Genomic DNA, 25,190 nt, shown 5'->3' on the forward strand with positions numbered 1-25,190 from the left:
CAGGACACAGAGCTTGATTTTCTTTTTAAAGGACTGTTTTCAAGGGAGAAAAATGGAAATGGGTTTTCTGTAACAGGGAGGCTAAGAGATACATAAAGGAGAAGAGAAAGGGAGGAAAAGAGGAAGAGAGGAAAAGAAGATGAGCTTTGAACACACACTGCTTCAAGCCTAGGAAAAAGAAATTACAACCCCAGGGAGCTTTCGAGTAACTAAAGGAACTGCCCGACTCCTCTACCAATCTGTATTTCTAGTCAATGAAAAAGACACAAGAGTTTGAGGTTCCTTCCGAAACCAGGCTGGCTAATTTAGCCCCTCCCACAAGCCCTAGGGTCTGTTATATCTCGGAACCGTGAGTACCTCTCTCACAGAAAGCCACCACAGCAAGCAGAGACAGCAAAACCAAAAAACACCCAAGACAAGCGAGGAAAGAGGAAGAAAACAAAAAGCTGCCCCTTATGGAAGATATAAAGGGTAAGCCCAGAACTGATTTGATCCAAACCCTTCAGGGGAAAAAAAGCCCAGACCCAAAGCAAGTACTTGAAAGAGCAAAAGGCAAAGCGCCTGAATGAACTTTCCCACTCTCCTCCTGAGCGAGGCAGAGAAAGCTTTGGGAAGCAGAGCTCAGGGTTGCAGTGCAGTGTGGCTCTCGAGTAGGCTGGAGTCGATGAATATTCATAATTAATTGGTATGCAGATCTGTTGTTTTTTTTTTTTTTAAGCGGCAAGCGACTGCTTTTCAATTCTCTTGTACCTAAAGAAGCAGCTGCTTCATCTACAGTCTGGAGTCATCTAGTCTCGGTTTGGGTCCCTGGCTTGCAGATGCTGGGTTCTGCGTGTAGATTTGTTTTGTTTGAATTTCCTGCGTTCTTTCCTGCTGGGACATTAGCAAAGGCTCCTTCTCCTCGGGGAGTTGGACAGGCAAGTTAATGTGGCAAGAGGCTGTCACAACAGGACCCCAGAGTACGTGTTGTAAAAAAGCTGCAAGCTTCTGGAGCTGTGTGGGGGAGTGCGCTTGTCCCCGGGAGAGAGGGGTGGAGGGAAGAAAGGAAGAGTGCCCCTTAAAAGAGCAGGTCATGTCTGACTGACCACACTCGATTCTGTCTAGGGAACTACAAGGGCAGACTGGTGCGCACAAATGGTGTGCGGTCTCTGCCTTTTACCTCTTTTGGGCATTTTCTGCCAGGACGGAGAGCCTGCTGCTTGCCAGTCCCTGGGAGCCAGGAACAAAGGGGGAATGTGGGGTCGCAAACCTACTTCATCGGCGGCTTCTAATATGCTCGCAGATTTCTATCACGTAGGATGCAGAGGGACTGGAGGATAGCAAACGGATTTCTTTCTAATTAAGGTAGAGGATAGCTGTGTGGGTTTACTAAGCCTTTACCGTGTGCTGGGACCTGTGCTGCTTTTATCATACGTGGTACACAGCATCCCTCACGTCATCCATATAAGGTAAGTGCTGTCCTTATCATCTCCATTTCCCCGGAGGGTTCAGTGGAGGAATGAAGAGGGCAGCTCACCTTGGGATCCCGTACTTACTTAGGACGTGGCAGCTGTGGATGTGGGCAAGCATTCTGTACTTAGGAAGGGGTAAGCATGGATCCAGGGGCCAGGGCACTTCTACTCCCCACCGCTGTCTCTGCTCCGAAGGCTCTGGATCACGGGATTCTAGGCTTGTGAATCTCTGAAGCTACTGGGGAAGAGACAGTGATGAAATCTGGTCTGTGAAGGAATTTATGTTTTGCAATCAAGTTTACAGCACTAATCTCAGTTGGTGTTAATGGCCATTCTTTATCCTATCGGACCTTTGACAGAAGGGAGAATGTGAGTCTTGGAGGGGTTAGACCACATGAATCGAACGTCTATCTGTCAAAAAGTCTAGATCTCACCAGAGCTCTTCTACTTCTGGTTTCTCTTCTGAACATGTGTCCCCACCCCCAGTTAGTCCTCACCAAGTACTTTCAGTTCCCCAGGGAACTGCTCTTTCCTCCTGCTCAGCTTGCTGCAAGACACTTTCCTCCATCTTGAAGGCCTATCTGACCTCTCTTCTTGATCATGGAGCCAGCCTACCTTCGTTTGAATTCCAGCTCCATCATTCTTACTGTGAGCCTCAGTTTTCTCACCTGTGAAATGAAGAGATTAATACCTGCCCCAGAGGGTTATAAGGACAGAGTTACCATCCACATAAAGTTCCTGATGTGGACGGTGTGCTCATGAAATACAGGCTGTTGCTCTCGGTCCTATTTTTTCTTGAGTATTGCTCTCGCAGTTAAGCCTTCTCCCATCCTTTGGCCTAGCTCAGGACCTGCCTTGGATGTTTCTACAATGCCTCACCTTTAACGTTTAAGGCGGCACTCGTCATAATCAATTGTTTTCCTTTTCTCTGTTACTTTCCAACCCTCAATGATAATTTCTGTACTCATCTTTGGATGTATGGTTTCCAGTGCATTTTTTTCTTTTGTCTTAAAAAACATAGTTGCCTTGTTGTCCATGCAGGCAGAGTGCTGGGAGAGAGGCCTCAGTCATGAAAGAGGGCAGAAGGCAGCTGAGGTGCTCACACAGCAGCCTCAGAAGATGCTGGAAGGCCTCCGGGAAGCAGACTCAGACAGGTTACTGATTCAGTTAGAGTCATAAGACACTCAGTGGCCCAAGGCTGCATTAGCAGTTTCACCACATGAGGTTCACAACAGGTCTCTGACGCCCTTATTATGAATCTGCCCGTAAGCCACAAGGACGAGTCCTTGAGGTTGATATCTTCTCAGAGAGGATCCTGTGCTCTGCTTGGAGGCTGCTTTTTAGCTTTTGGGCAAGTCTCGAAGGTTCTTTCAGCCACAAGAACCTTGAGCTCCTCAGTGGGCACTCAATCCGTGTCTAACAAACTTTTAGTGCAGTTGCTGTTCATTCAAGAGCCAGAAGGGACCTTTAGTTTGTAGTTGGGCTTCCCCTGGCCTGATGCACACAACTCCTAAATGTTCCACATACATCTTTCTAGGTAGATACTCTGAAAAACAAAATGGCCCTGTCTAGGTTGATGATCTTAATTGATGATGTGACTTCATGCCAAGACACTCAGTTTGCCCAGTACAGCTCTGGATGAACTTCAGCCTGTAGTCCCCACTCAGCCAGGGATCAACTGGAGATTTTTAGATGTCTCCTAGGATACCTTTGCTGTCTCTGAACAAAACACCTGGTTTGATGAATAGTGTCTCTCGAGTACCACTTTATATACATTTTGCTATCTGACACGGTGCATTCTGGTAACAAAAGAAAAAGCAAACTCTGGAGATTCTGGCCCTGGGTAAAATCATAATGCACATTGTTTGTTCCCAGCAGCCCTCTCTTCCTCTTTCTGGCATACCTTCAAAGCAGTTTGACAAATACTGTTTGTCTGCCATTTGTAAGTACCTATGCCAGCTCCTTGGGATATAAACAGTTTGCACATGATGTAGTCAGGAAACCAATTCTAATGGAAGCCAGATTCTGTCAAGGACTAATAATAGCTGACATTGATTATTATGTGCCAGACACTGTAACATTTTATATATGTCATCTCATATAATCTTCACAACAGTTCTTTGTATTGATTTATGCATGTCACAGTTATACAAGGAAGTCACTTAGCCAAAGTCACACAGTTGGTCAGAGGCAGAGGGGACATTTCTGGCCATGTAGTCAGTCTGCAAAGCCTGAACTAACAGATGTGTCCTTCCTCCTGAGAGCCACAAGACCGTTCCAATGAGAGCACTGCAAGGAGCACAACTCAGAGAAACAACTTCTCAGAACACTTCTCAAAGTGCGGGCTGCTTTTGGTTGGACGTAGATAAGTGAAGTGCAGTGCCGGGGCAAGCCCCTTCCTTCCCCAGTCAGTAAGGCCAAAGGGATTTTCCTTTCTGCTACAGCTGCAGCCTGGACCAAAGAGTAAAACGCTCCCTCTCTTTTTCACATTCTGAGCAGCACTGGTTTGTATCCCATCCTGGAGGTTTGAAGGCAGAATTGCAGACTCAAATCTTGACACCATGAGTTTGGGATTACCAGTCATGGAATTAAATAAACATCTACAGAATGTGATCAGCTGCACACTGAATCATTTCCTTCATCATGATTTTCCTGCATAGGAAGAGAGTAAGTGACGAGGCACATCTGGTAGCATCATTTGCAATTTGTATCGCTTTTAATTGGCTGAAGCACCTTTTCACAGGGAGTCTCTCTCTCTCTCTCTCTGCGGGGTTACAGTTGCTTCTCCACTCTATAATCCGTCGTTGTGATTAAGCAGTGAGTGTTTAATTCAGGTGTGCTGGGCTCAGGCTGTGCAGGGTGACGGTGAGGCCCGTGGAAAATTATGTAGAGTGTATTCCTTCAAATATTTTGGAGAGAGGCCAAACCCAGGGTAGCCCTTGTGGTTAAGAATCATCAGACATGTTGATGATTTGACAGAAGGAAGAGGGGAGGTGTAAGCTTTGTCATGCGTGCATGCGTGCGAGTGTGTGTGTGTGTGTTTGGGACCATGTTTCTTAGACTTTAACATACGCGTGTATCGTTGAAGATCTTAAAATTCAGACTGTATTTCAGAAGCTCTGGATGAGGCTGAGGTCCTGCAGTCCTTCCAGGACACAGGTGGCAGTTGACCCTCCATGGCCACCCTGACTGGCCGTGTTAACGGAGCCACTGGTAAACTGTGTCATCACAGGATATGGGAAGCCTAATTCAATTGTATGTACAGAAAAAATACGCCCTACAACAGGACATTCAGGCCTCTTGCTATGACCTAGGGACAAGCATGTATCTTGAGTGCAAAACCTACTGTAGAACAGAAAAGAGTTTTTAAATATTTTCACCTTTAAAAAGATTTGTCATTTATAACTATGTGTATGTGTGTGCGCACGTGGATATGTGTGTGTAAGTGCAGGTGCCCATAGAAGCCAGAGGCATTGGCCCACCCGGAGCTGGAGTTACAGGAAGTTGTGAGTCCCTGATATAGGTGCTGGGAGCAGGACTCAGGTCCTCTCCAAGGACAGCTGCCAACAGCTGAGCTAACTCTCCAGCCCCTATTTCATCCTTTCCCTGTTTCCCCATAGTTCCCAGGTTCCCTAAGCTTCCCTTATTCTCCACTTTTATCGTGAGCAGGGCTGGAAGCTGGCTGCCTGTTGTAGGACATATTTTTTCTGTACATACAAATGAATTAGGCTTCCCACTATCCTGTGATGACACAGCTTGACAGTGGCTCCGTTAATACTGTGCTGGACCTAGGACGGTCAGGGGAGCTGGGGGCTTGCAGGCACTCGGGGCTCTGAGCTTCGGTGTCTGCACTGCACACATAAGGTGGGAACAACCCTAGTTGCAAAGGTGGGAAAGTGGGTTCAGAGAGGAATGCTTAGGCTGCTTTAGGGTTGGAGAAATGTAGCCTCGGAAGAGGTTGTCTGACTGGCACAAAACATGTACTCTCTCTCCTGTATTATTATAGAACCTGCCCAACAGAAAGAGGTGTTTCCTTTTTTTTTTAACGTAATAGATTTTTTTTGACCTAGACAAAATGTCATCTATGTAGATACAGACATATAAAAATTTGTTTTTTTCTCCCTGAGACAAGGTTTGTGATCCTTTTGCTTCAGCCTCTTGGTGTTGGAATTAATGTCATGTGTCACCAAGCCTAGCCACAAAAATGCTTTATAAAAGGAGACAATACATAACAGTGACATTTCAAAACAAAATGGGGGAAAAAAGACTAATGCTCTTGAAGTGGAACATAAGAAAGAAGATGTGAAAGAACGTAAGGAATTATTTTTTGTGGTCAAAATTCAAGGAATGATTTCAGAGATGTTTCTTTTGGCCTCATGCAGACTATGTGTACAGCTCCTCAGTGTCCATGCCAGTGGTGTGGAGCATGGTGCGAGAACTCCATGTAACCCTGATTAGGGTGAGGAGAAGCCTTTGAGAGGGTTGTCTGGGCTGCCCCTCTCATTTCACCTTTACTTGGTGCTACCTTGAAAAATCAGAGCACCATGATCATCAGGCTGTATTTAAAGTCTGGCTTTTAGTAAGGGTGTGAATCACAAGTGTTTTCTATTTTGTACTATAGTCTTGGTTAGCACCCTTTTTATAGTCACGTAGCTGATTTAACAATTTGCATCTTTTGCAATGTCACCAATAAACATCAGCACAGGAATGTCTTCCCTAAGTAGGGGTGCATTCTGAGGATGGAACCCCAGAAGTAGGCTTATTGGTTTAAAATCTGTGACTGTTTTCTGAAGCTCTCCATCATCATTGCTAAGTTGCCCTCCCAAGGCCAAGTTAGTCCCAAGGTCCAGTTGGTCCCAAGGCGTGGGCCCTTTGTGCCACTACCGCTTTCTGTTTTCTAGCCTTAGTGATTGATTTAAAAAAAAAATAAAAAATAAATAAATTGTATCCACTTTAAAAGTCTATGATTTTTTTTAATTACTAGGAATCTTTATGGTACTTTTCACATGATATGCTTACTCTTTTACATAATGTCCACATCCTTTGCTCATTTATTACTAACCTGGGTTTTACATTTTTAATTTAATTTCTGTGAGTGATCCATCACCTAAAGATATTTAATTTTATGCCATACTAGTAATACTTTTGTGGAATCTGTTCCTTATGTCTTCATAATATTTTATAGTGTTTTTTAGATTTATTTATTATTTATACAGTACTCTGCTTGCATGTGGGCCTGCATGCCAGCAGAAGGCTCTAGATCTCATTATAGGTGGTTATGAGCCACCATGTGGTTGCTGGGAATTGAACTCAGAACCTTTGGAAGAGCTGACAGTGCTCTTAACCCCTGAGCCATTTCTCTAGGCCCAAAGTGTTTTCATGAAAAGATCCAACACATTTTTATACATGTAGGTAGTTCAATACTATATTTTTGTTGCCTCCTGAATGTATAATGTTTTAAGTTCTAAACAATTCTTATTTTTATTATTAATTTTTACTTGCTTCATAATAATTCTTATTTTATTTAATTATTATTATTTTTTATTTGTTTCTTAATGATTAGAGAATATTATTTTATAATATCCTTGTAAATAAACATATGAGTTTTTAAAACCTATAAACACTTTGAATATATTACTTTTAAAATATAAAATTATGTTAATCAGTTTAGTCTCTTTAATTATGTTGTAATTCATCTCCAATTGTAATTTTCTTCCAAGTAAAATTACACTGTATGGGAATTCACTCTATGTGTGTGTATGTGTGTGTCAGCCTTATATATTAAGGCGGGGTCTCTGGCTGAACCAGAAGCTTGCTAGTCAGCGATCTGTATTGGCCTGTCTGTGCTGCTCAACACAGGCATTCCCAGCTGTGCCTGGCTTTTTACATGGGTACTGAGGATTTGAACTTAGTACCCCATGCTTTCACAGCAAGCACTCTAACCTAGTGAGCTATCTCCCTAATCCTAGACTTCAAGTACTTTGAAAGAATAAATTGTTTGTGCTAATTTGTGACAACAGCTATCATCAGGACACTAATATGGTAAGTGACCTATTTTATAAATTGATATGAAGTTGCTTTGGTTACCATACTAAAGGGTTTGGGTAACACCCTGTTCTATTTACTTTATAGATGTTAATTTAGTTTTGAAACAACACCAGAGGCTGGTGCTATTTAACCTGGTGATTTTATTGATAGTTGAGGGATGAGAGAGGTGAGCTACTTATGTCTCTCAGTTGCAAAGTATAGAATTCAGACTCAAATTCTAGGCACTGCTCTCATTATCATTTGGAGATATGGTTTACAGACCATATAACTCATACATTTGAAAACTGTAATTTGGAAGGTGTTAGTATATTCTTACAATTGTGGGCAATTGCCTCAGTTTTGGAACACTTTATTTCAAAGCCTGTGCACCCATTATTAACCACTTCCCATTTCCTATCTATTCACCTACCTTCCCCTCTTCCAAGCCCTAGGCACTCACAGTCTAGTTTTTGTAGTAGCTCTGCCTATTCCGGCTTTGTCCTGTCTATTATATTCTATGTTGCATCACATTTTAGCTGTCTGTTCATCACTCAATTGATTTGGGGGCTGTTTCACATTTTGTTGTTGTTGTGAAGGATGCTGCTTTGAACGTGCCTGGACAAACTTTTGTGTAGATAATACCTTTAATTCCCATAGATATAGATCTGGAGTGGAATTGTTCATTCATGCTGTGTCTATGTTTACTCATCTGAGGCACGGCTAGAATATTTACTAAAGTAGATGTGGTATTTTACACAACAAAAGTGTGATGTTCTAGTGCCTCTACAGCATGAATGCTTGTTACTGTCTGTCATTGGTTAAAGCCTTCCTAAGAGATGGGAGTGGTACCTTTGTGGGATTTGAGTCTTGTTTCTGGTGGTTGACATTCTTCATGAGATCTCTGAGCATCTTCTTTGGAGAAATGCCCATTTGGGTTGCTAGGCAATTTCTTACAGTTTGACTTCTGATTGTTGAGTTGCAATGATTTTTTTGCGTATTCCTTTTGTTCAAGCGTATAACTTTCAATTTTTTTTTTTCTGTATTATGGTTGTCTTTCCATTTTTTTCTAACTGTAAAAAAGTTTTACATTTTAATGATATCCAGTTCCTATTTTCTTCAATTTCTTATGTTTTTGATGTCATATCTAAGAACTCAGTGCCTAATCCAAACTCATGAAGTCATTTATGCCTGTGATTTTTTTTTTAAATCTTTCTTATTTTGTGTGTGTAGTTTGCCTGTGTCACATGCATGCAGTGCTCATGGAGGCCAGAAGAGGTCATCAGATTCCTTGGAACTAGAGTTGCAGATGGTTGTGATTTGCCGTGTGTGTGTGTGTGTGTGTGTGTGTGTGTGTGTGTGTGTGTGCGCGTGCGCGCGCGCGCGCTCACGTGCACACACACGTGCTATGAATCAAACCTGGGTCCTCTGAAAGAGTAGCAAGTGTCCTCAACTGCTGAGACATCTCTGGCCTCCTCCGTTTTCTTGAGCATTTTTATGGTTTTGAGTTCTCCATCTTTGCTTTTCCTTTTCAAGATTGCTTTGTTATTATGTGTTTCTTGAATATTAGAACCATAATGTTAATTTCTGTGAAGAAGATGCTTGAGAGTTTGATAAGGATTATGCTGAACATAAATGTATTTGAAGATTTTCATTTTAAAATTATCAAAGATTGAGGCCATAGCTCACTGATAGAGATCTTAGTAAGCTCAACAGTCTAGTCCTGCCATATAAATAGATGAATAAATTATAAGGCTTCTTATCCACAAACGTGATAGCTCTCTTTTTATCTGCATCTTTAAATTTCTCTAGTAACTTTTTTTTTTTTTTGATATAGGGTTTTTCTGTGAAGCTTTGGCTGTCCTGAACTCACTTTCTAGTCCAGGTTGGCCTCAAACTCACAGAGATCTGCCTCTGCCTCCTGAGTGCTGGGATTAAAGGTGTGTACCACCACACCCAGCCTTCCGTAACACTTTCAGACCACAGGTTTTAGGTTCCTTTTGTCAAATTTATTGTTAAGTTTCTCTGCTTCTTTTGATGCTGTTGTAAGTATAATTGGAGCCGGCACATGCTTTTAATCCCAGCACTTCTGAGGCAGAGACAGGCAAGTCTCTGTGAGAATTTTGGTTCATATATACTGTTCTTTATTTCCAATGCATCTGTGTAATTTACCATATATATGTGATAAATATATCATATATATGATATCTATAGATATATATCATATATCTATATGGTATGATACACCATATATATCATCAATCTATCTGTCTGTCTGTCTATCTATCTATTCTTTCCCACTTAAACTACTAGCTTCTGAAGTGAATTTTCACTGTTGTTTTCATGGAGGAATTGAATACTTGCTTATTTCCCTTTCCCTTTTGACACGACCTTGCTTATTCATTGTCATGTATATAGCTTCAAATATGTGGATGGTAGATATCTTACTGTAAAATTTATACGGGACTTTGAAAAGAAAAGTACCCTGCATTTAACTGTATCTTAATATCAAAGCAGAAGTGAGCAACTTTAATGTTAAGAAAGGACTTAAGAGCATCTGCTTCCTGTGTCTTTCTTTTTTATCTTAAATGTCTATAATCTGTGCATGTTGTCAACACCAGTACTGGGATCACAGTCATCACCCACTGTCACCATCAGTATTGGGAGCACAGTCATCACCCACTGTGACCATTAGTACTGGGAGCACAGTCATCACCCACTGTCACCATCAGTATTGGGAGCACAGTCATCATCCACAGTGTCCTTCCTCTTTAGCTATTATTAATCAAACTCCACTCTGAAGGAATGCGCTGGCATTCAGTGTGATTCTTTTCTCACAATGCTGTCTACATTCTTGAGTTCTTAATCTGGGCTCATTTCATGATGATCTATCTTTTTAGCATAACGCATTAACTTTCCAGAAAGATGAGCATTGTGCAAAAGAGCGACAGGCTGTCTTCAGAACAGAAATCTTGATTGCCACGTCACTGGGAAATGACATGTTCCCACGACAATTCCTCCACTGTCTTGGGAAATCTGATGCTGTAGAGAAGCTGGGGACAGCGCTGTTTTCAGTGCACTGTTTCTCAGTGTTATAACTTTTGTGGCAAAGTAGGTGAGGCTAGACTTCCTTATTTAGATTGGCCTAGGATAACCCTGCTGCTTTTCAAATGTAGCTGCTGTTGGGGGAGTGAGGAAACCCTCCCCTCACTGCTTTAGTCACTGACCCGCCTTTTGGCTCTTTGTCTTATTCTACAACTGCTCATTATTTTGGATGTCTTTGAACTTCATAGCTCTTCATTTCTTTTAATACTTTCTTTTTTTCTTCATTTATTTTCCACCACATTCCAATGGTTTTCCCCTAAGATTTTCCTATGCATCATTCAATTTCCCTTAACTAGAGCCAACATCAAGTTTGATTCAGCTGCAGTGATTTTGGCTTCCATGAAATCTTTCAGCTTGTTCTTTCTCATAGCAAAATTCTCCCCTAGCCAATTAAAATCAAATATTTCCCTTTCCATCCTCCTTTATATCAGCTTATCAATAGAGATGACATTCTCCTCTATCTTCTGACTTCATTGCAACATTTATTATTATTTTATATGTGTGGGTGCTTTGCCTGCCCGCATGTTTGTGCGCTGTGTGCGTGCAGTGCCCATGGAGAACAGAAGAGGGCGTTAGATATACTAGAACTGGAGTTACAGATAGTTGTGGGTGCTGGAAATTGAGCCCAGGTCTTCCTCTGGAAGAGTAGCCAGTGCTCTTAACCTCTGAGCCATCTCTCCAGCCCCATTTTTTTAATTATAGTGTTTGTTTGTTTTAATTGGAATAAAAGAGTCTCCTTTAAAAAAAAAGTATGTGTATTAAAATGTTTCCACTTTATTGTAAGAGCTAAACCACTTTCACTGGAGATTTACCTCCAACAAAACTGAGAGGCAGCTGGAATGGCTGATTTACCCACAGCTCCTGTGGAGTCCGCTTGGATCTTGTTTAGGATCTCAAAGTCTGGGTCCTCACATAACTGTGGGAGGAGATCTAAGTCTGCCGGGAAGAACAGCTCACTCTGATCCAGGAGAGGAGGCAAAGTCATATCTTCATGTTTCAGAGACAGAGAGACAAGGCTATCCGAGCTCTGTCACTGTTGTCCAGAGGCACAAGATGTTCAGGTAGGACCCCTCTCTGGGCCATGTTCTTGCTTTGCTTCTTCCTCAGAGAGAGGTCCTGCATGGAGCCGGGCAGTGAGCTCCGCCCCTGTGCTTAGCACTTTGCCCACAGTGATGCTGCGTGGGAGGTTGGGTCTCTGTACCTTAGACACATGGCTGCCTTAGGGGATGTGCGGACAGAAACAGAAACAAGACACCAGAGGTTCCCCCAGACATTCCTTTGTACTTCCTGTCACACTGTGCTGTATTTCTCCCTTAGTGTGTTCTGTTGTTGCCAAGTTCAGCAGTGTTGGGAGAAGAACTGAGCCCTCCCTTTACCTGTTCCTGGTCACACTACCTTGTCTCAGAGCAGGACATGACAACCACTGCTGTACTTTCTCCATCCTACTGTGAAGTTGCTTTATTTTCCAAAAACGTTATTTCCTTTTGGATACACAGGTAGATTTTAATAAGACTGTGGGAAAGTGTGGTAAGATATTTTAACTGGATATTTATGCTGCCATCGTGTTTGGTGGTCACAAGATGGGACATTCTAACAATGAAACAACCAGTTAGGAGCAGTGCTGGGAGGGATTAGCACTAGTTATCTGCATTAAATAGCTCAGGAAGCAAGGGATGAGGGGGTCAGTCACACTCTAGAGCACATACAGAGGAAAGGGCAGCAAGGGCTCAGTTATGACAATGTTTCTGAAGTGGAGTTGGAGAGGTAATGGGTTAGGTGGCTTTTGGAGAAAGAAGGGAAGATAGATGTCAAAACTTATACTAACTTACAAGTTAGACAGTTGGGTCAATAAATATTTATCATCAAGGCTGAGAATGGAAGGGGGAGAGTAGAGCTGACAGAGTAGATGAAAACATCTTGGATACTCTAAACTTGAGATGTTTAGAAGCCCAGGTATTCTATTGATTGCTGGGAATTTGAATGTAGATCTTAGCGACTAAGAGACAAGAGGAGTCACAGAGTACAGACATAGATAAGTCAGCCTGTGGTTCAGAGAATAAAGACAGAAGATAGTGAAAAATTATACTTAGGGAAACACCACATTAAGAAGGGGGCAGGTGCCAGTTGAAGTGGCACACACCTTTAATTCCAGCACTCAGAGAGGTAGAGGCAGGCAGATCTTTATGAGTTCAAGGCCAGCCTGGTCTACAGTGCAAGTTCAGAATAGCCAGGGCTGTTACACAGAGAAACCCTGTCTCGAAAAACAAATAAATAAACAAATGGATCAAGAAGAGAGAATTCTCATCAAGAATGCCTTAGAAGGTAAAAAAAAAAAAAAAAAAAAAAAGTCAAAGAGAGAGTTTAAAGCTGGTGCCACAGCTGCAGGAAAGTATAGTGAGAGCCCATGTAGCATCTCTCTGGTACCATATGCATTGCACCCTCCATCCTGCCCAGTATGACACTGGCTCAGCCCCTGTTTTGTAGCATACTCACCCTGGTCCTTGCTCCTACGACAGCAAGCACTCCGGCAGACTGCTGTGGACGGTTGTCACCTGGGGTAGGCTTAGGGTCTCTGGACGGTCTCTGTTTAAGCTGCGCGCCTTGAGCTGTGCAGCCTGCACCAGGCCCTTAGCTTTCTTTCCCATGGCTAAAATCGATTGTTAAATCAAAATCTACCAACCAATGCCTCTGATACCCTTCTGATTGCTGGGTATTATGAGCAGACCCATTTCTACTTAGTTACTAGATTTTTGTACAGCATCATTCCAGTTCAAGTGTGTGTGTGTGTGTGAGAGAGAGAGAGATATTGTGTGTGTCTATGTGCCTAATTGCCTCATGCAAACACCTATCTTCACATAGCAAATGAATATTAAAGTATTTATAAAGAGTGACAAGACAGAGACAAAAAAGGATGAAGCAACTATGCCAAGGATGAAGCAACTATGCCAAGTGACTGTGGGGAGGGAAGCCAAGCATGGAGTTTGTATCTACCAATGTTGCCCGGCTGATTGGTGTGCAGACTCTGTGGGCATATGGGACGAGAGCCCTGCCGGAGCTCAGCAGCTGGTTCATGGGTGAGGAAGAGGAAGTCTTGGTGACTAAAGACTATGGAGAGAATATGAATATCCCCCATCACTAGCAAACCAAGACAGTTCCAAACAGGGAGGCATTGTTTTCACATGCCAAAGGGAAGCGCCTCTGTTGTTCTTTCTGTTTGTTTGTTTTAATGAAGAGTATCACTGAAGATAAGGAAAATCAAACATTCTCAAGTTGGCCAAAGTATAGGTTGTTTTCTGAATGGTAGTTTAGTTATAATTATTTAAAGTATGAAGAATGTTATTATCCTGACCCTACAAAAACTGTCCAGGCAAACTTTCCAGAGTGTGTACATAAATGTTCTCTGGAGACGTGCACTTCGGCATTTTCTGCACTAGTGAACAGAGGGAAGTCACCTAACATATAGCCATATTCAAAAGAGATTATGAGAAAGACTTTTGAGAGTAAGGGAAAGTATTGTTATGAGGAAAACTAGGTTATCAAAGTGAACAGTCAAGACCCATTGGTTAGAAAATAGTTACCTTGACAAACAGAAAGAAGACTAAAAAGGTGAAATATTAAAATTTATTATTTATGTAGAATTTCTTTTCCTTTTTGATATTTTCTGAATTGTAGCAAGCATATATTATTTTTATGCTGTAAGAAATACTAAACAGTACTTAGAAATATCTTTTGTTTAAAGTTAATTGGAAAGTTACTAATTTGCTAGTAAAAATTAATTAGATTTAAAAGGACTGTATGAAATATGGTAACCTGCCTTGTTTTTAGCTATTTGTATAATTTTTCTACTAGTCTAAAAGCATACTGAGTCTTTCTTGGAGTCAGTCTCATCACAGACTATCAAGAACTTAGCTACAAATGGTTCAGAAAATTGTTCTAGCAATTAGAAGCAAACACATCTGGATTTGAATTAAGAAAAAGGGCAGTAAAGGAACGCAGAGGAGGTACATATAGTAAGCTGGCTCAAAAGGTCATGTGTTTTGATGTAATGGGAGTGTGAGAAGGGTGGGGCCACCCGGAAGTGGGTATCTAATTCTTTTACTGTGGAGGATATGGTAGAATAAAGCTCATGAACAATGGGGGAAAATTAAGTATTTAAAACCACCACAACAAAAATAACTAACAAAGTCAATAGTCAGATTACCCCTGACTGTCTCATGAACAGAACAAAAGTTCCACTAAAGGACACACAAATCTAGTAACCATTTTAGGACAGGGCAGACCTTGACAATCACTTAATTCAGAGGCTCCAGGAGTTTTTAATTTGATAGATGGTAGGTTTTTTTTTTCTTTAAAAACAGTCAGTATTTTGTGTGAGAGCAATACAAGTATATAACTTCAACTCATGTGTACTATGATGACAAAGAACTGCAGTCACCCTCCCATCCCTGCTCCATCTTCAGCTCATCCTGTCCAGGATTCTTCTGACCTTTGTACAGTGTCATCTGGCATGTACATTTGTTCAGCGTCAGTCGAGATAGCTGTTGCTTTCCTATCATGACAGTCAAACCATTCACCCTCTAAGCCTTCCCCCAGCAGCAATGGACAGATACGGAGTAGGCTAGCATTCCCTGCCTGCGTCAGCATCTGAGTAAGTGTTCCTTTCCCCTTAAGCCTCCTTCCCTGTGCATCCTGTATCCTGCTGCCATTAATAAGGCCTGCTTCTCTGCTTGCTTCGGTTGCTCTTTTACTCGGTGGCTGTTTTTTTTCTTCCTAAGTGATGTTAAATCCAGATTTTATTTAATTTCCATGGCCAGTAATCTAACAGGTGTTTTATTCTTTGTGGGTTTTGTCTTGTTTTATGTTTTATTTTTTCCTGCTCTTCTTTTCTTGTCCGGTCATTTTTAAGGTCTCCCTCCGAGTCTTTTGTCCTGCTTAGTTTCAGCTGGCTGCTCTTTTGTCATTCTCTCTCTGCTGGCTTCTAGCCCATGTTAACTCTCCTATTAAACACCTCTTCCTCTTTCTAGGTTCCCAGCCTCATCTGAGTGGAACACACCCTTAAGTAACCCCCTGAAAACAGGCATACTGAAGGGAAAATGCAGTGCAGGCTCTTGTGTCTTTTAGGGTTTCCAAGTCACAGCTCTTATTCCCAAGTGTTTTTATGTCCTTTCGTGTTCCCACCCCACCCTCTATTTCCAGAAAGGATGTAAAGTCTTGATTTGTTTTGTTTTGTTTTGTTTTTTCCTTGTAGTCTTTTATATACTAAAAGTTTATGGTGATGTGTTTTGGCACAGTCAGCTTCTATCCACTGAGACCCACTTGTTCTGTGTATTGCGTGGGAGCATTTGTTCCCTCCCAGACAGAGACTCTCATCTTTCAGTTCTGGACATTTCTCTCATCTCTGATTTCTTCCCTTCGCTTTTTGTGTTCTTTCTGCAAAGCCTTCTGAGTTTCAGCTGTGCTTCCTGACATGTGCTCACACTTTCTGGGATATTTTCTTGACTTTATGCTCAACATTTTTGTGAAGATTCTTATTTTGGTTGTTTTTGTATAAATTTCTAAAAGTTTGGTTTTCTTTTCTGAGGACCTAATTAAACAAAACCTCACTTTTTCTGCTCTCTCTCTCTGGGTATAGTGACTGACATTTTTTTTTTCCTTGTTTATTTTGTTTCTAACTGTGTTTAATTTTTGTAGATTTCTGTCTTTGCTGTTGAGGACTTTTTCCTCATTCTTAGTTAATCTTTTCCCAACATATCGAATATGCCATCACTCTTGTTTTAATGAGAATATATCAGTTTTAATTTTTTTCTCACCATAGATGTCTATATTCTTTTTATCATCACCATGACCAACCACCCAACAGAAAAGCAACTCAATGGACAAGGAGTTTATTTGAGCTCACAGTTCAGAGTTGGTGGGGCAAGCATGGTGGGAGGAGCAGCTTGGTGTATGGTGCTGGTGGCAGCAAGCAGAGGGCTCAGGGTTTCCTTTTTTTCAGTCTGAGCTCTGAGCTGAGAAGCTGGACCCGTCCATGTTCAGGGTGTGTCTATATACCTTAGTTAATGTCTGGAAATAACCCCTTGACCTCTCTGGCTCCTTCAGTCCTTCCTCATCCTCTTAAAAAAGATTTCCCGAGCTCTGCCTAAAGTTTAGCGGTGAGTCTCTACATCTCTTTCCATCAGCTGCTGGGTAAAGCCACTCAGAGGACAATTATGATAGGCTCCTGTCTACAATTATGGCAGAATCTCATTAATAGTGTCAGGGGTGGGCTCTCTCTCCTGGTATGGGTCTCAAGCTGGGCCAGTCAAATTCTGCTCTATCTTTTGCCCTTGCACATCTTGTAGGCAGGACAAATTGTAGGTGTAAGGTTTTGTGGCTGGGTTGGTGTCCCAATCTCTCCACTGGAAGTCTTATCTGATTACAGGTGATGACTGGTTCAGGCTTCCTATCATTCCTTGCTGGGATAGGGTCACCCTCCTAGATTGCTGGGAGTTTCTATTGTCCTCGGTTTCTAGCTCACTCCAGAAATGCCCTTCCTATCCAGTTGTCTCTCCCTTTATCTTTCCCTTACCTCATCTCTCCTGTTCCCATCCCCACCCCAACCTGACTAGAAAAGATCATCCTGAGTGAGGTAACCCAGGTCCAGAAAGACAAACATGGTGTGTACTCACATATAGCCATAAAGTATGGGATAACCACACTATGAAACACAGACCCAAAGCAGCTAGATAACCAGGAAGCCCAAGGTGGGAGCCATGAATCTTATTGGGAAGGAGAAATAGATTAGACATGGAGGGAGTGGGTGGAAGGAGGGGACTGGGGGTGTCTACATCTTAATGCAGATTTGCTTTGAAAGACAACCTTGAGCAGGTCCTCTGTTTCATTGCTGTTACTGTAGCTTAACCTGGGAAATTTTCCATATAACTTCTTTCCTTGTATTGATACATTCCTCACACATTCTAATTGTTGGAACTCTTATTTCACATGCTTTCTAAGTTAGGCTCGTATGTATGTGTCATCCTTGTGCTTTTGGGTTTTTTTGAGTCACTTTTCCAATTAATTGCAAATGAAAGTGCTAAGTTGATTTGAAAAATTGAAAAACTTTGTTAATGTAAAATACATAAAGCTATCAGATAAATATTTGAGAATGAAGCCACAATATAAACAGGCACTTCCTAGACATCATATTACGCACTCAGTTTGCATTATTTTATTCATCCTTTACCACAACATTTTGACATGACAACTGTTATACCCATTTCATAGATGATGAATTGAGGTCAGTGCTGTACAGCTAGGAGAGTGCAGGGTGTGATGTGGGCCTAGTACCACAGCCCCGTTTGTGCTCTAAACTGAAGAAGTGAAGTTCTCCCCTTACATTTTATGCTAGTTAGAGCTGATATTTCTGCTCTGTCTCATCTGATGAGATGGCCTATGTATTTCCCTTCTTTAAGCAGAACATGCTGAAGGTAAAAACATTTATTTTGTAGCTCAACATTGACATTTGAGTGTTAATTTTTATGGCCCATTGTATGTCAATATGTCCACGGCTCTGTATCTGGTGCTGAGTGCATGTCAGGCAATCAGATGTCATTAGAGTAGTGTAGACATTTGTGTGACTGAGGACTTGAGTGAGCTGGGAAAGCACTTTGACTTGGAAGTTTTTAGAATGTTTATTCCTGTACTACCTCCTCCATAGGCTTTTTGTCTTTGTGTGTTTGCTCTTTGTTTTTTTTTCCCTCCTTTGTTGTGTTCTCAATAGAATATTTCTAGACATGAATTGTGCCTAAAGCTCTTTGCACAAGGGAGAGAGTAAGAGGAAGTTGCCCTGGGCATTTCAGAATATAATGTTCAAGGGACAGGAACAAAGCCATGCTTGATCCAGGCCATGAAAATGTGTATTTAAAGACTTTGAGTCAAGGTGTAGGCTCCAGCTGCAAGGTCATCTGGGAATTGCAGTCTTGGTTTGTGGCCAAGTCATTGGGGCAGAGGAATTGTTCTCAGGGTCTGTGGAAACTGCATTCTGACCCTAAAGGAAAGTAAGTAGTGAACAGAAAGCAGTGGAGGGAGTCACCCTACCAATCTGGTCAGCATTTAAGGTTAAGCTCTGGGTCTGACAGTGACATTGAAATATGGTTGAGACCTGGGTAACCAGATGGAATGTTGGTTATACTTCCCATTGTATACTGGAGACTGGACTAAGCCAAGAAGTTTTCTTGGATCCTTCCAAAGGAGAGAGAAATCCCAAGATGTTGACCACCAGCATGGGAGCAACTGGTTTTCAGATGCCTTCCAGCTGATGGACCAAAGTCTATTATACATTCCAGGAAGCAGATGGGACTGATCCTCAGAAGACAAACTTACTATGTCTTCTGTAGGTCAGGGAATTGCCGGCTAAGACAGAAGGAAAGACAAATGGCCAACAGTAGTTCTGTGCATAGGAGCTGCTTGCCTTCTTGGGGCCTTGGACCCTCCTGTTTGCTAGTCACTCTCAGAATGTGCTGGTCTAACCTGATGATGGCCCTGCAGATCTAGAGAGCTATGGAGGATGATTTCCAAATGGTGACCTTCTCGAACCCCTACCCCAAAGCAGGTTGCCCAAATGGAACATTTTCATCACACAAGAACATTCCTCATAGCCAGGGTGGTATCTCTTGCCTAGAATCACAGCACTTAAGAGGCCAAGGCAGGAGGCTGGTGAGGCTAAGACCAGCCCAAGACAGGGAAGAGTAGAATGGCACGACCTGAGTTTAATCCCTAGGATCCACATGATGGAAGGAGTGAATGACTTTCTAAATGTTATCCTCCAGCCTCCACACTGATGCTCACATACAAAACATAGACTGACTGACTGACTGACTGACTGACTAGATCCATGTAATTAAAACTTAAACAGAGAAACAAACAAACAAAAACCAACCTAGCCTGGGCTACATAGTGAGATCCTGCTTCAAGCAAACAAAAGTGCCCTTGTGATTCAGTATCTTATTATTCATTTTGCATGACTTACCAAATGAAGAACTGAAATTTACTTTATTCCTGCTTTGTCTCCTTTTAGTTTCTTCTTTATTATGTAGGATATCTCCTTTTGGTTTCACATTCAAAGTTATTGACAAACTGTGTGGGTCTTGCAGGGTGTGGCAAGACCCAGAGACCATGTCATATAAGGAGGAATATGTCAAAAGAGGTAGGGAAAAATGAATGTGACAGATGTTAACTTGGTAGCTCTAAGCAAAATTGCAAAGTTGCTCTTGGTCATTCAGAACATTTAATTAAATAAATAAAGAGCTGCTCACATGAACTTGGAAAAAAAACCCAATATAATGCTTGAATAAAGGACATTGCAGGAGCCAGGTAAATCCAGCACTTGGGAGACAGAGGCGGGCAAGTCACCTCTGTGAGTTTGAGGCCAGTCTGGTCTACAAAATGAGTCCAGGACACCTAAGGCTACAAAGAGAAACCCTGTCTCGAAACAAAACAAAGCGAAAACAAAAACAAAACAAAAAAGGTCATTGCAGGGGCCCTGAAGGAAGCTTTTTATTTTGGTAGGAGGGTAGGTGAGCATGAACATGGAAGATGTGAAGGAAAAAATGCCCAGTGGCCTCAGTGACCCTATCCTTTCTGCCTTAGTTCATCTCATCTGTGGGTTGTTTTTCACCTTCATTGTTTGTTTTGATTATCTAGAAATTCAATGGTCCCTTTTCAACCCTTGGTCCCCTGGGCCACAAATCTTACTGGTTTTAGAATTCTTTAGAGATAGTAGCTCTTTGGTGGGTGAAGGCACTGGGCAGACATCTGTGATAAGCACACTGAGGTGGAAGTAGATATTTTGGTTGAGTTTAATACTCAGTCCTGTATAGGCTGGGCATGATCCCCTGCTTTAGTGTCAGGATTTACATGCCTGAAGCGTGTGTGTGTGTGTGTGTGTGTGTGTGTGTGTGTGTGTGTGCGTGTGTGTGCGTGCGCGCGTGCACATGCAAATACTGTGTCTTAGGGAGTTTGTTTGAGAAATCCAAGAAGAGAGCAAACACATTTTTTGAGGTTATCGAGACAATGAAAATGTGACGTTTATGAATATTAATTGCTTTTGTTACCACATTTCCATTCACTGGACCTGACTTTAGCTTGAAAGTGCCCTAATTCACAATGACTTGTATGGTGGTGTCATCATTCACTGTGTGGAATCTTAAGTGAAGATTTTGTCCATGATTTCCCAAAAGTAATCCATCCTAGATTTACATGAGACTCCAGCAATATCTCTGGCTGGCACATCAAAGGAGCATTTCAAAGAAAACAGGCAAAATGGTTGCTGGAGTTCAGAGCTAATGTGCAGTCTTTGCTGCTCCCTTTCTGTAGACCCACACCTCCCACTGGTCTGGTGTGAGTGACAAGCATGCTGCAGCTTGTTGCAATCCATTTTTTTCCCAGACTCTTTTCTGTATGTCCTGGACAATGCAACCTTCTGGTTTTTATATTATATCTTCTATTTTTGGACTTGACATTATTCCTAGAAACTTCAGTTAAGTGTTTTTGGACTTCTTATTTTATAGGTACTCAGGAAAAAAAAAAAACAATACCCATTTATATTTTTCCTGGCATTTTCGTGGTAGGGAAAAATGTTTGAATTTATTTTAAGGACAAATAACATGACAAAAAGAATAACAAATATTTGTGGTTGCCTTGGGCACTCTAGATATTCTTGATTGTGGCAGGAAGGAACAGATGTGGAGGAAATCTTTGCAAAAATATAGGTTTCTAGTCAGTTGTTTTCTTGCCTGTTTCTGATTACCATCTCCTGCCTTCCTGAGGGAGGAATGAAGTGGATGCTTTAGATAACCAAGTTTGTGTTTATTTTTCAAAAAGGAAAAGAACTCATAATTTGATCGTCTGGTCCTATAGATAAAAGGAGAATGAAGATAGGTGATCTGGATGTTTCATGAAGCTGCCTGCCATCTAGTGATATGGTCCTGCTGCTCACAAACATAGCATGTTAGGACATACAGACCTTATAGAGATAATAAAAGTGACCTAAGGACTGGTGTCACCATGTTCAGCACCAGATTGCACCAGCTCTCAAAGACAGCAGCTATCTGTCTTTGTCAACCTCAGAGGCCTAGAGACTCCTATGAGCCCTGTTGTTCTGTGTAGAGAATGAGACTACCTGCAGGGTGTGATGACCTGGAAAGAGCACTCTGACTTTGTTCCCCGATCCTTAAGGGACTCGGGAAGTGGCAGTTCTGGAGGGCAATCGCTGTGTGGCCTTCCAAGTTAGACAGCGCTTCCGTCTTGCTTTTCCCTCAGCAAACATATAATGTTGAGCTGGAACATTTAGCTGCTGTTGGAAGGCATCCATGGGGCCCAGCGTTCTTTGCCCTGGAGCTGAATTGGAAGACAATGAAAGAAGAGGGAGGAGTAGGTTATCTGCTAGGAGAGGAAGTCAGGCTGGAGGTTATGGAGGTGGCAGCAGGATAGGAGCTTTAGGGTCTGCAAAGCTCGGAGGTTCAACCCAGGGCACTCCAGCCGACCTAGATGGCGGAGTGTAAGGAGAAGTGATGAGGATGGGCTCAGTCATCTGGGGCAATGGCGGCTGACAGACCCATGCAGAGTCTGAAAACCCAGGCAAACTCAAAAGCTGTATGTCAGAGTCTCAAGGAGAAGCTGCTGCATAGCAGCAGCCCAAATGACCAGACAGCCACTGTGGACTTTCCCTTTCCTGTGTGGTCTTCAGAACTCAGCTCTTCTGTGAGTCTGTTTTTCTTTTTATATCTGCTATGACTGGACTTATTATGAGTAGCATTAAACAAGGTCCCTGCTTCTGGGCTAGCTCTATTAGCTTCTGAAAAAAAGAGGAATAGAAGAAAAGGAAGAAAGGAGGGAAGGAAGGAGGGAAGAGGAGGGAAGGAAAGAAGGAAGGAAGGAAACAAAAAAAAAAAAAGAGAGAAGCAGAGAGCCAGGCACTAAGATGAACCTACTGTCAGAATCCTGCCTTTCTTCTTACTAGAGAGGCAATGTTGGCCAGGTAACCTAACCTCCTCTAAGCCAGGTAACTTAATTTATGAGTATCAGTTTTTTCACCTACAAAATGACTTTGCTATCTGTCCTTAGCGTAAAGCTTTAAATGATGTAATGGATACAGGCCAGGCTCATAGTTATCCTTGACTCTAGTAGCAGTTTCTAGAATAGTCTATTTTGGCCACGATCATAAGGTCACAGGAAGTAAGATGGAACACAAAACCAAACTTCCACTTCTGAAGCAGAAACCACCAGTTCAGCTTTCTCAGAAGAGGGCTGTGTAAACCAGTTATACTGTACCAAAGGAAGTAGGTGTGAGTAGGTGTGGAGAATGGAAAAGAGAAGAGCAAAGTCAGTTTCTCCAAGTGACAAAAGCACAGAATTCCCAGAGTGAACCAAGCTCATGCTCCATTCCCCACTCTCATGCTTAGCATCCATGTGCCCGTGAGCACCTTTGTCAACTTTCTGATTTCGGGTTTTCTCATGTGCAAAGTAGCCTACTGAGAGATGCCTGCTGCTGTGAGGCGTCTGTGAACAGTGTGTGCAAAGCGCCTGGTGAGCAGCAAGTACATGGCAAAGGGGGAAATGACGAATGTTGTACAGTTCTGTGATGCTGCACTTGTTGTCTAAGGAGACAGGAAAGCACTTGAGACTGGGTGCTGGAGAAGTAGCTGGATTTGTCTGAGGACCTCGTCTCTGAGCTTATCTTTGTCCTCATGCCCTCCTGTCCTTGGCAGGTGCTGCTGAGAGCCCTTTGTGCCCTTTTCCCTTCAGTTGATCTGTGGCTTTTCCCCATGGTGACTCCAAACCTTGCTCTCCCTGTTTAGCTGGGCCACAGCCAGGAAGGAGGATGGCACAGTTCTTTTTTTATCTTAAAATCACCAGGGATCTTTTTCTTTAACTTCACCAAATTGACAATTAAAAAGGTAAGAAGCAATGGAGGATGGAGGGTACTTTGAGCCCAGGGCATCCACATCAGCTTGAAAAGGAGCCTGAAGAACAAGTATAGAGGAGAAGGAAGGAGGAAGGAAGGTTTGTATGTGCTCAGCCTCCCTGCTTATGTCTTCTTTTTATGTCTGAGAAACCGAACCTTGAATTTTAAAACCTGATGTAAAGGCCATTCTTCAAGGAAAAGGGCAGCTCAGGATTGGTACCCACCAAACCTAGGTCAGTTGGGTTCTGCCCCCCCCCCCAGCTTACTGCCAAAAGGAAAAGCTTAGTTCTTTAAGCACAAAATCCAGGGAGGAAAAGCCAAACATTTGATGTTTATTGTCTGTGTCTTGTATGTGTGAGTGTGTGTGTGTGTGTGTGTGTGTGTATGTGTGTGTGTGTGTTTAGAGCCCAGACATTGACATTGGGGTTCTTCCTCTATTATTTACTTTATTTTTTGAGATGGGACCTCTTTCTAAGCCCGAAGCTCATTGAATGTCTAGACTGGCTAGCCACTGAGCTCTGGGGTTCCCTATCTTCCTCCCACTTCCCCAGTGTAGGGTTATAGATGAGTACCACCATGCCCAACATTTTACATGGCCACTGAGGATCCAGACTGAGGTCCTCATCCTTTCGTGGCAGGCACCTTGCTGACTGAGTCACCTCCGCAGCCTCTGAAGTGTGTCTCTTATTCAAAGGTAGATATATTTAAGTAGCAAGAGCAAGTGTCAAGGTAATATTTGTCTGTGTGAAAACCTGGAAGCATGAAGTTGGCTTTGGGGAGAATACCAAGGACGAGGAAGTGAAAGGGTCATCTTTGTGTACATGATCCATTCCAGGCAAGAGGGTGCTGAGGGCATGGTGCTTCTTTATGAATTACAAAGCTGGAGCAAGCAGACAGGCTGTCCCCAGAGAGTATCAGCTAAATTCAAGGAGGTTTTGCTCACTAAATACATTATTATTTCAAAGATCTTTTTCATATTATTGTTATTTCTTAAACTCTATTTTCTTATTTATAAATGGAATAAAACACTACTTACCTCATAGATATTTGAAAATATTAAATAAAAACTTAAAGACGCCTCATAAACTGCAAAGCACAAAATAATGCCTCACTTTTCCATTACTTTCTCAGACTGCTCTCAGTCATGAAAATTCTGGAACACGGTAACTTTATCTGGATGTTAATTAGAAATCCAATTCCTAAAGTGGAACATGGGGAAACTTCGTAATTTTCCTCGAAGATTTCTCTTGTAAGATGAAGGGAGATGTCAGTGGCCCTCTACCCCAACTTAATTTTAATTCAGAAGAAAGACATAGTGGAGGAGGTAGGAGGAATGGCTGGGTCACTTAGACATTAGGAAACATAAGGCACTCACACTCGTGGCCTCAGTTATGCGTGTCTGTGTGTGGCACATGCGCATGTGGGTACACATGTGGAGGCCAGCTCTGCACTCCTGAGCCCTCTCTCCAGCCCAGACTCTACCTTAGTTTTTGAGACAGGGCCTTTCACTGAATGCTGAGCTCACTGTTTAGGCTGCAATGGCCGGACAGCCAGCTCCTAGGTCTGCCTGTCTCCATTGCTAGGACTGTGCCACTAGACACAGGCAGATTGGAAGTTCAGATTCATCCCTGGCTACAGAGTGAATTCAAGGCCAATCTGAACTTGAG

General features: G+C 42.3%; 1 protein-coding gene across 2 annotated transcripts in view; it reads left to right on the plus strand.

Moving 5' to 3' along the window:
- Positions 1 to 354: 354 nt before the first annotated feature.
- Positions 355 to 25,190, plus strand: part of Entpd1 (ectonucleoside triphosphate diphosphohydrolase 1) — a 71,062-nt gene continuing 46,226 nt past the window's right edge. The window contains exon 1 of one of the 2 annotated variants that reach the window (XM_021633096.2): positions 355 to 471. In XM_021633096.2, the coding sequence (XP_021488771.1) occupies positions 456 to 471 (16 nt within the window). In that variant the 5' untranslated portion in view covers positions 355 to 455. Of the gene's footprint in view, positions 472 to 771; positions 960 to 25,190 lie in introns of those variants that run through there. The other variant, XM_060389283.1, reaches the window with a different exon arrangement.

This window comes from Meriones unguiculatus, chromosome 1, assembly GCF_030254825.1.
Source record: "Meriones unguiculatus strain TT.TT164.6M chromosome 1, Bangor_MerUng_6.1, whole genome shotgun sequence".
NCBI classification, from domain to species: domain Eukaryota; kingdom Metazoa; phylum Chordata; class Mammalia; order Rodentia; family Muridae; genus Meriones; species Meriones unguiculatus.